General features: G+C 25.1%; 1 protein-coding gene across 1 annotated transcript; it reads right to left on the bottom strand.

The window, feature by feature from the left end:
* Nucleotides 1-988: 988 nt before the first annotated feature.
* LOC145847101 (mitochondrial dicarboxylate carrier-like) lies at nucleotides 989-11,726 on the bottom strand (the record flags this gene model as incomplete). The annotated part of the gene is made up of 6 exons (XM_082953516.1): nucleotides 11,548-11,726; nucleotides 5,899-6,018; nucleotides 3,637-3,748; nucleotides 2,867-2,957; nucleotides 1,516-1,630; nucleotides 989-1,081 (listed from the first exon to the last, which is right to left on the bottom strand). Coding segments are annotated over exons 1-6 (672 nt in total), but the record flags the coding sequence as incomplete, so codon positions are not given.
* Nucleotides 11,727-12,202: the final 476 nt, after the last annotated feature.

The following is a 12,202-nucleotide window of genomic DNA, read 5'->3' as shown; positions in this document are numbered from 1 at the left end:
TGAAGTGTGTTGATTCGTTAACACACAGAAACATATGTTGGTATAATAAAAGAAGTACTGTATAATTTGTTTTTATTTATATTCCAGTGAACTTGTTTTACTAGGATCTTTTGTTAGCAAACTATTAGATCTATATTTTGAACAGTTATATGTATAATGAAAAATTGTTTTTATTTTATAAAAACAATCAAACACTTGGCGGTGTTTGTTGAAATTGTTGATAAACAGTTCAAGTTTTTGATAATTAACTAATTAAAATAACTTGCGTCAAATATTGTATAAAGTGGAAGTATAACTTAAGTGTTTTAAGTTTTGAAAATAAACAATACATTCAGTAAGCATAAACTAACTAGATTAGAAAATCTTTTTTGTATGTGGAAATTTTTTTGAGTCTTATATATAAATATATAATACTCATACATATTCATACATAGTCTAATAAATATATTTTTCAAATAATAACAAAAATTTTGAACACACTTTCTTTTTAAACTTTACTTTTCATTATTATTTTTTTAATCTGAAATTATTGAATGTGAGTTACTTAGTTTTATTTTTCTCTTTTTTTCTTCGGTCTCCTGTTTAAGTGGCTCAGGTTTTGATGCCTGAGTCCAACATTGCACAATAAAATCATAATAATAAATTCATATAGAATAAGTGTTAAAAAAACTTTTTGTTTACAATTGCTTGTATATTCAGAATGGCATGCCTAAAAAAAGTAGTAAAATATAATAATAACAACAATAATACAGTCAATAATATTTTTTCTTATTAGTTTAAGAACTTTAGTTTTTTATAAAAAATAGTTGGTACAATTTAAGACCGAACTAACTAAAACTGGACATCTACTAAACTTTCAAAGTTTAAAATTTCAATATCAAAACTTATACTCAACAAATTAAGCGTAATTTATATACTTTCTTTTTATTGAAACTTTATGTATTCGGTCATTGACTTTATAATTATAGTACAAGATTTAAAAACTAACGGCACAGAAAGAAGCTAGGAAATGAGTTGAAATTGTGTCTGAAAAAATTCCAGTTTTCAGCAAGGAATTCTTGATTTGGTCGTAAAATGCGATCTGTGTTTTGCATGAACTAAAATTAAAAACTTTTTTAAACCATGTTCAGCATGAAACAGTAAGGATTAAGCTAAAAATCATGAACAAGTTATAAATTATATCAATTAAGTGTTTTGCCGTCTTCGATTAAAACTTATCTTGTTTCAACATTCTGATAATACATTTTATCAGTTGAATGTGTCACAATTTAAAATTTATCATTTATTTGAAGTTAGCGAATGACTTGAAATAAGTATTTATAAAAGTATAGATTTATTTTACACATAACATTTAGCTAGTATTCACCATTCACTAATACATTCTTGATTAGTAAAGTAAATTTTGCTAATTTATTACACCTTTTTAGACATTACCTCTGTAAACTTTTTTTTATATCACTTTAGTACACGTATTAAAACTAAAAACTGATAATAAGTTTCAGTTCAACATCTTACCTGTCCATTTGTGATGAGTACGGCCCTCATGGTTGCCATGGCAACACCGTTGAATAATTGGGGCGCCCCCTCTTTAGCTGCTATCTGGTACAATCCGTCGAATACGTTCCGGTAGCTTTGACAAAAAACTATTGTTGTTTTAAATAGATAAAATTAATTATAAAATATATTAATAAAATATGAGAATATATCTCTTATACTGTTTGATTATTTAAAGAAATTAAACTCTGTCTTTTCTAATAACAAAAATGATCTAAACTGTCCTCAAAATGCAAAATAGCAATAATTTTATATTTTTCATTCAAAATAATTGGAAAAATAAGTAAAATAGTTTCAAATTTTGCATATAACACTTTTAAGATAATATTTTAAAGTCAAAAATTGCTTGCGCTTAAAATTCTCAAGTTAAACCAACTTAATTCTGGTTAAAACCATTAAAATTATTTATCAAAATAACGACTTTTTAACAGATAGATACAGGTAAACTTCTTATTCTTATCATTAACCAAAATAAATCAGTTAAAAACTTAAACTATTTCAATTAATGGCTTAGTAAAGTTTAATGAGAGAATAACTGTTTTTAACTATTATTAAGCTTCAAAATATTCTCTATTTAAAATTTAAATTTTTTATTTACTAAGAGCATTTCGGACAATTAAATTCGAACTTAAAATATTAAAATTTAAAACTTAATAAATAAATATAATATAACTAATCATTAAGGATAACAGCTTTAATCTTTAAAGCTACTACCGAAACCATTTTGAGGTACATAATTAATCAAAATTTAACAAAATCAACTATGCATAGAAATGGTTTTTATACCTTTTACACATCTTAAACATAAACTTTACAAAAATTTACAATAAAGTATTACAGAAATAAGTGAAGCAACAATTATAAATACCACAATTTGAACTATACGAAGAAAAAGCTTGGCGTCTAGCCAATCAATTGTTTCTGAACTTTTATGTACTTATTAAGTGGACATATTAATTTTAATTACTTTAAAATAACTTTTAGAAATTACAGCTTTTATGATAATTTAAAAGCATAATCAGGTGATTAGATTATATAATAAACTTTATTTCGTTTTAAGAACCAATTCAAAATAACTTTTAAACGTTTTTTTTTTCAAATATATGAATACTATAACTAAGCTCATAAAAAAATACTAGTGAATTTTTGTACTTGAATTTAAAGTCTGATTTAGTAGACCATATAAAGTCGCATAAAAATGAAGCTTTTGAAATTTTTTTCATAAAAACAACAAAAAAAGCTCATCACATACACTAGCTGTTTCTTATTTCTTAATTTAAGTTTTATAAATTTTTTTTTTTCAATATCTCACTTTCTTCTCATATCTTTGGGCAGCTTGATGTCATTTTGCATTCTGACGTTGACAACATCGCAGGGAGTTCCCACTATGCCGCCACAGAAACCTGAAAGAAAAATTTGTCTAAAACTATTCCTACATGAACCAAGTCTTTTAAAATTGAATTACAACTTATTTTTACGCCTATCAAGTTTGTATGTTACGAATCAACTACCTATATCAACTATACCTCCATAAAAGCATGCATGATTTAAAAACTAGAAATGGGAGAAACTGTTTAAAATCTTAAACTTAGTATATAAACAAGTTTTTAATAATTATAAAATATTTGAGGCTAATGAAATTTTGTCTACTTATTAATGAAACGTTAGAAACTCAAGTTATGCTTGCTAAAATTGTTTTTTGAAACTAATTATAAGTACTAATAATAAAAAACTTTATTACCTCCGAGAAAGGTAATTTTTATCATTAAAACTTGTTACAAGCTATTCGTACACCAAAGATATTATTTGAAAACAATTTCAACTATTTTTACATATACTAAGGTAGATTTCTTACAAGGTTATAACAGTTTTTGAGTATTTAAATTTTTAAACACATATATTTCAATATTTGTTAATAAAAAAACAATCTGATTTCAAAATAAACACAAATGTACAAAAAAAGACTTTACTGTAATAAAATATAATAAAAGTGTAACATTTTTCAAATAATCTAACGTTTAAAACTTAATTATTACTTAACACACTGTTTTTAAAAACATTTTTTTAAAATAAATTTTCTACCTGCAAAGGAAGCGATTGCCATTTTTTGCAACAAAGTAGGTTCCTGGTTGTTTGTGGCAATAACAGGCCGAACTACATCGTACACACCAAACCTTGTAAGTGAGTAAGTCAGCTGCAAATTAAAATGATTAAATAAAATAATCACAACAATTTAGTCCACAATTTTATTTTTGCACTCAGTTTTTTAAGCTTAATTTCTTTAATTAAATTTAGGTACAAACATAAAAACTAATAATTATTTTCAAGTAAAGTTTTTTTTAAATTCACATAAAATTTTGTAACATAGAAATAAATTTTGGCATGATTTGTTAATCTAGTTTCAAAAAAACTGAGTATAAAAGTAGTTTCTACTAAAGTCCTATATGAAAACTTACCATGGAAAACATTTGGTAGAAATGGTAAAGTTTTATAACTGAGCTAAATTTTCAGAAACTAAGTAGATTTGTTTTCTTACACCTTTGTATATATTATTTTTTTTTCAAACTAAAAGAAGTGTATTTTGTAAATAAATATTTAATAAGTTTAATAAATATGAAGTTAAGGATATACTTACAATTCCCACCTGTGATCATTTCCCACCTGCGCACAACTACCACCTATTTTTTTTCCCTTATTTACTTTATTTCTTTTCATCTTTTAGGTTTTTTTTTGGTCTTTTTTTTTACTATAACTGTTACCCCTAACCATTACCCCGGTCTGTAAGCGGTTCTCAGGTTTGATAGGGAATTATGAGGGTGGGTTGTTCCCAAAGTTAAGGTCATAGAGGATCTATTTTGTTTTTTTGATCTTATTTTGTAAAGTTTATTCTGAGCCATCACATATTATTAACTGCTTATAAAAAATTTAAAGTAACTTTTGAGATATAAGCGATCAAAGTTGGTGATTACAATAGGTCCCTAATGGAGGGCAAAAAAAGAATATTTCACTAAAAACCTGTCTTCACCTTCATTTTTTAACCAAACTCAAATTTTCTTAACAAAATTATCACATCATTATCTTTATCATTAATATTTAAAAAGATTTAATGCAGGATTTTTTTAATTTTGAAAAGTTATTATTTTATTTAAAAAAAAAGCTTTAACTTTACTTGGAAACTATATTTTTTTTTTAAGACTAAAAATTCTAATTAATAAAATACAAACATACATTGAAAACTTTTATTTATGAGTGATTAAAAAAATAAACTTCAAAAATAAAAATTTTTGAAAGATCAATACTTAATGATAACTAAACCATAACTAACAAATACTTTTCAAGAAATTTCAACATTTTTGCACAACTCCTTAAACTAATCGCTTAACACTGTATAGTTATTTTAGATTAGGGCCATAGCACATAAATCAATTTTTTAATTTTTATTTATTACATTTATAATTATACTACCAGTTGTCTTTCTACCAATTTTTTATGTTAAGTAACTTTTGAGACATAAGCATTCATAGTCAAAGAGTTTCGTAGGTTCCTGATTGAAGGCACAAACTAAAGGGTGAAAAAAACCATTTAAGAAAATATCTATATCCTCCTTCGATTTTTGAACAACCTTTAAAACTTTCTAAGTCTAATATAATCTTTAAAAAAAAAATTTATTGAAAACTATTAAAAATTTTTAGTTAAATATTTTTTTATACATAAATATAAAATAATTACTTTCTTCTGCTTTTAGTCATAATTTTTTTTTGACAATTTAATTAATTTTTTATTGACACGTTTTTTATAAATACTGCAAGGATTAATTTAAAAATGGTTGAGGTTTCTACCTCAAAAAATAAAAGAGTAATTAGAACTTTAACGAACTTTTGAATTTAAAGAAAGTTGATGTTGAAAAAAATTCAGTCAATATATTTGTATTGGATTTTATTTTCAAAATATATTTTAATCTACAAGTTTATTGACTTTTTTTAATTACACTAAAACATCTTTAATGGCCACAACACTTGTTTGTTTTGACAAAAGTTTAGCTTTTTGTTATAGCAATTAAATGACTTAGAATCACCTTTGAAAATCAGTGAAGTATGTTAATGTTGGTTTTTGCATATTTGTATACAATAAAAAGTGTTGTTTAATTTTTTAATGTACATATGTTTTACAAAATGTTCTAGCATTTGTTATTCAAAGGCTATAGCTTTAAAGTCAAACTTCAATTTTGTTTCATTTCTATTCAGTTTTAAATTTATGACTTTCACTTAAAAAAATGAACTATTTAATATTTTTTCACAAATCACTACAAATGCAGTTTTTTTTTATTATCAAACAAACACATACCTGTCTACCGACTGAGGCGGTGAGACCATTGTAGAGGGAAGTTACTCCCTGGCTTCTGACAATGGAGGACGCCATTTTGATTCCTCCCACAGACTTGCCCGTCTGCGTTTGCAGGTGAACCTGAAATTGATGCAAGTTTTGAACAACACTGAGTTCTGCTTGTATATGTGATAGAATATGTTTTGTAAACATTTTGTGCGCATAACTTTTAATGCAAAGGAAAACATAAGTACTTTTACCATTACTTATAAGCCACAAAGTCATAAATCTATTGAAGTATTTAACTACTTTAATATTTAATTGTTTTAGGTGGACGTAAAACATTTTGTGTTGTTTTAACTGTTTAAAGTTTGAAAACTTATGATTGATTTTTACAATCAAAAACAACTCCTTTATTTGAAAAAAAAAATATGTTGTAAAATAATAACTTTTTAAATGTTCAACCTTTCATACATAAGTATATATAGACTTTTAGCAAAATAAATTAAGACAGAAAAAAGTTACATGTTGTTATTTGCCACTTTACATCAAATAAAAAGTATTGTTTAGTTATTAAGCATTTAATTGGTATATAAAGTGTTTTAAAAAAAATGTTAATGACATTTTAAATGTGTTTGTTTTACGTTTGTTGTCATAAAATCTAAGTAGTAAGGTTAAGTAAGTCAAACTGACAACAAAACATACAAATATTGTTCTTTATGGCAGTACGACTATAGAGTTCAATTCTAAAAATAAAAACAATCAGTAAATTGTAAGGATTGTCTCAATGTCATTATAAAGTCATAATGAACAAACAATTGTTTTATGGTTTAACTGTAAACAGAAATATGTTTGAAGAATAACTTTTGTTTGCATAGCAACTGCTGCTAAAATTGCTACAAATGAACCGAAAATAACCATTTGCAAACATAGCAAATGATTTAACTATTTTTGGATAAAAACGCCTTATGTAAACTACATAAAATATTACTTCAAATCAATCAAAAGTATTAAATAATATAATTTTTTTAAATAGTATAGCTTTGAAGTTTGAAATGAAAAAAAAACTATTGACCGTTAAAATAACACTACATAGATGTACAGTAAAAACCGGGTGCACGACTATTCAAATTCGGACAATTCAAACTAAAATTTAAAAACGACTTTAAAAAAATTTAAACGGCCACAAATAAAAAAGTAATGTATATTTGTCGAAAATAAAAAAAAACATTTGTAAATCATATTTGTATCTACAGGCCATTTTTTTCTTTTTGCAAATAATTAAATATTTTTTGAGATGTGGCTTAAATAAAGTAAAAAACATAGTTGTTTTTAGTAATTTTAAAATATCTTGAATAATATTTTAGATTTTGCAAAAAAAAAAAGCTTGTAGATATTTATAACATCTACATATGTATTTTTTATTTTTTTCAAACATATACTAACATTTGAGATATAATCTTTTAAATATTTTTTTAGGAACTTGAATTGTCGGAATTTGAGTTGTCCGAATTTGAATTGTCATGTAACCGTAAAAAACCATATGTAACTAACTAGTTATACTTCTATTTAAGCAACATGTATACAATATACAATGTATAACAAATCTAGTTGTTACAAATTAAAAAAAAATAATAACCAACTTCTATTATCAAAACTTAACGTTTTTATTTTTCAAAAACTATACATTTAAATTTATACCAGTACAAGTAAAAAATATAATTCTTTAGTTTTATTGTTTAAAAACTGTTTTATTAATGGTTAAAAATATTTGCTTTGAATATCATTATTGAAACAAATTAATAAATTCACAGGTAAAACTATTAATAATTATAATTGAGTTTATTTGGACTAACAGTAATCCACATTGTACATACTATATATATTTGGGTTACATGACAATTAAAATTTTTAAAAAATATTTAAAACTTTATATCTCAAAAAATTATATAAATTTTAAAAAAATAAAATATATATATGTAGGTCTCACTACAATCTACAAACCATTTTTATTTTTTGCAAAATTTAAAATACCTTTTGAGATATTTAAAAATCACTGAACATTACGATATTTTAAAACTTATATTAGTCAAATCTCAAAAATTTTTTTAAACTTTGCAAAAAAAACAGCTTGTAGATATAAAATAAGACCTACCTACGCATTTTTTAATCTTCTTTATATATGCATTATTTTTGGAGTTGTGGTCCTTTAAAATTTCTTTAAGAATTTAAATTTTATGAATTTAAACCAGGGTTTCCCAAACTTTTTTGCTAATGGCCCCCTTTAAAGAGTTTTGAAAAAGTAATGGCCCCCTTCAACATATAGATTACTCATAAACTACAATAAAATACACATAAGACCTTTTTTTTTTTTTTTTTGCTCTTCATCTGCAACTCGAGAATATCTAGTGTAAGTTTCTAAACTGCCATAAAATACACATAAGACTTTTTTTTTTTTTTTTTTGCTCTTCATCTGCAACTCAAGAATATCTAGTGTAAGTTTCAAGTTATGGCCTCATGGCCCCCTGTGGCTCCTTTACTGCTCATGGCCCCCCCTCTTCCCCCTTTGCTGCTCATGGCCCCCTGAGTATCTGTCATGGCCCCCTAGGGGGCCACATGGCCCACTTTGGGAAACACTGATTTTAAACTATTGCATCCATATAATTCAATCATCATAATCATGTAAACACAAAATGACAAAACTTTTAAAACAAACAAAAACTATGAAAACAAATAAAAACAAATGATAAATTAATTTTTTAATTTTTGCTTGTTAAAAACATTTCTTAAAAAATTGCAGTAGATACAGCAAAAATTACTGATCTGTTTCACATTCTAAATTATTTAGAGAAAGCTAATTTCAACATTATATAAAAGTTTACAAAGTTTATTTAGGACTAGTTTTTTGATCATAAAACTGTTCAAATAAATCAAAGTAAAGGTTACAATTTGAAATATTCAAATCAACTTGACTGCATTCAAAACATACAGGGTTGCCACTCTTTGAGCCAAAAAATCTTCCCTGAGTGACCGAAAAATTTCCCTGAGTAACCTTAAATTTCCCTGAGTTTCCCTGAGTATTTTTCAAATCTTAAAAAAAAATTTTTCTCTTCTAACACAAATTATTAATACCTCATTCTCATTTTTCTTCTTTAATAATAAAAGGAAGGTTGTATGTGTATGCTTCTGCATTAAATTTATGAAAAAAACTGTTTTCAAAAACTCAATCTTAAAAGGTTTAAACCAATTAAAAATTAAAAACCAAGTTTTTGCATAACTTTGTGTAAACTTGTAAGTTAACTTTCTACATAAAAGAATAAAGTTTAATTTGTTTAACATTTTAATTGACAAAATTTAATTATACTATAATAATAATTTCACATGAAGAACTCACTTAAATGCATACATAATAACTTCATTATGACTTGTATGTCTTTCCTAGCAACTGTTCTGAATGCAGTAAATAAAACTTAAAAGCTTAACATTATTGTAAAAAAACCTGCAAAAAGAAAGTTTAAAGAAATAGCTAAAGAAATATCTCATATCAAAGTACAACTTAATACCTAACAACTGATACAAAATAATCTAAAATTAAAAAAAATTTTATGTCTTTTAGATGTTCATACACAATCTATTTTAAATAACTGAAAACATAATTTTGATTTTAAAACAATTTCACATTACCTAATAAAAAAATCTTAATACTGTTTTTTTAAGTATGCAATTTCTAAATCAATAGTTTTAATTTTATTTTCAAGTTTATTTGCGTTGTCCTTAGCAGCTATTCCTCTTGCTAATAATTCTTTCATTGCTTCTAAATCAGACTGTTTGTTGGCATCTACAGTATATTTGTCATAGTCTTCATTCAAACATTTGAGTTGCTTTGTAAGTTTACTTTTTTGTTCTCCTAACTTGCTCAAAGCATCACCTTTATTTGGAACATTTTTAGCAAAGCGCTGTTGCTCAAGATATGCTAAATATTGGGCCCTAGAAGATTTTACAAATTTTAACAATTCAGAACTTAGTTCAACTGTGCTTGGTTCTAGACTGTTTGCATATAGATGATCTTTGATCATTCTTCGGGACCTTATAACTAAACTTAACTAATAGTTCAACATAGTGTTATTTAAACTACAAAAGTAACTAAAAATAAAAGTTTATTAGAACTTTTCAATGAATAGTTAACAACAACTTTCATTTCTTTAAACTGTTTGATTTTACTTAAGTAAATATAAATTTAAAACTTAAAAAAACTACTATGTTAATACTAAGAATATTAAAGAACTAGCCGCAAGGCTAAAAAAATTCTAAATAACCACTTAAATAATAATAATTACTACTTTTGAACAAAATATTGAAACTGGATTAACTAAACCTCATTCTAGATCTAGAAAGAAATTTCCCTGAGATTTTCAAAAACTTCCCTGAAATTTAGAGAAAAAATCAAAACTTCCCTGAGTTTCCCTGAGTTAGAAGAAAAATGCCAAAATTCCCTGAGTTTCCCTGAGATTCCCTGAGTTTCCTGAGATTTTCTACAGTTTGAAAATTCCCTGAGATTCCCTGAGTTCCCTGAGTGTGTGGCAACCCTGAACATAGTATTTAAAACAAAAACTTTAAAAAAAGTACATGAAAAGCTGACATAAATGAGACTGGGATGATAGTAACTTATGGATGTTTAAAAACATTATTGTAATCATAACTTCTTGGAATATTTGTAATTCACAACATTATTTTAAACAGTTTTTATTAACATTAATAAATAATTCATTAGATTAATAAAAATTCACCTTAATATTAAATAAAAAATTTAAGGTAAATAGATCTTAATAATATATTTTGTCATATTCAGTTTTCAACTTTATTCGAAATTTAAATAACAACAGTAAGTTTTAAAATTTATTTTGAGTTTTTTTAATAACATTATACATTTAGATGGTTACAATTATTTAAATACAAAAACTACATAGTAAACCTTAACTAAATCAAAAGGGTAAAGTATTAATGCAAACATACCAAAATATCAAATTATTTTAAATGCACTTAAAACCAAATACTAAATACTATTATATAATTATATTCAACAGACCATACTTCAACATATATATGAGTGAGTACAATTATTTTAAAAATTGAGCTTGACTAAAAATTTACACTAAAACAAAAACTAAAACTTAAATGTATAAATTACAAAACCAATTTCCATCAGATCTAATAAGTAGGTACCAACATTTTTAACATTTCCATTTTTTTGTGAAATTTCCTATTTAAAAGCAAAAAAACTTAAATATTAAAAAAAACACACTTTAATCAGGCCAAGGGCAAATATGCAAAGTTTTAACGTGAAAATACTGACAAACTAGATTAATTTGCATACTTGAAAATTTGATTTCTTTCTTTAGATCTAAAGATTAAGTACAACTAATTGCAAAATTTAACTTTTCCAAAATTTTACATTAAGGCAGAAATTAAAACTTATGCAAACAATAAATCTACCTTTATAAGATCCAAGGAATGGGTGTAACATGCAGCCCCTGGGGTAAAAACATATGTACACAAAAAAACAAAACTTTGAAAACACAGGAAGATTAAAAGGGTAAAGTATTCATAAGATCTAATGAGAGAATTACAACTGTTCAAAAATTTAACTTCATTAAGTTTAAACAAACAAACCTTGATGAGGTCGAGGGGGTGAGTGCAGCATGCAGCAGCTGCCGATGCAACACCGCCGTGGTACCATTTTGGAAGCCTCTTTGCTGGTTTTCTCTGCTCAACTACCTCCCCACTTGCTAGTGGCTTGTTAGCTGATTGCATGTTTAAAAACTTAAAAGTGAATTTTAATTAAAAATTGATTATCTGAAATGATACAGTATGAATTAAAACGTGTGTTTTAGTAGATAATGGCCATACTGAATGTGGTATATTACAAAAAATCTAAACAATGTATGTTTCTTAATTTTGAGATGCTAATAGTATTAAAAAACAGATTTTAGTTTTTTTAGAGTTAAGAATTAATGAAAATTAAGGTCCTATTACAATTATAAAAAGAGTTTTTATAGTTAAATTGTAAGTAGTTTTAATTAAAGGACTTTTTTTTACTAATTACTCATGGCTAAACTTCAACTATACTAACTACATTAAAAATACCTTAAAAGCTAGCAGCCGCTTTTAGATACACAAATAGTTTTCTGTAATTTACCAAAGTTGTCAAGATCTAACATTAATTAGTTAATAAGAAAAAGTTTATAAACAAACCTACAATTTAAACTCATAAAAACATTTTATTATTAACATTATCTTTCTAAAGTATTCTAATTTTATTCATTGT

This window comes from Thalia democratica, unplaced genomic scaffold (assembly GCF_965202585.1).
Source record: "Thalia democratica unplaced genomic scaffold, ktThaDemo2.hap1.1 HAP1_SCAFFOLD_814, whole genome shotgun sequence".
NCBI classification, from domain to species: Eukaryota; Metazoa; Chordata; class Thaliacea; order Salpida; family Salpidae; genus Thalia; species Thalia democratica.
The sequence above is the reverse complement of the archived record's forward strand: the minus strand, read 5'-3'. Positions and strand labels throughout refer to the sequence as shown.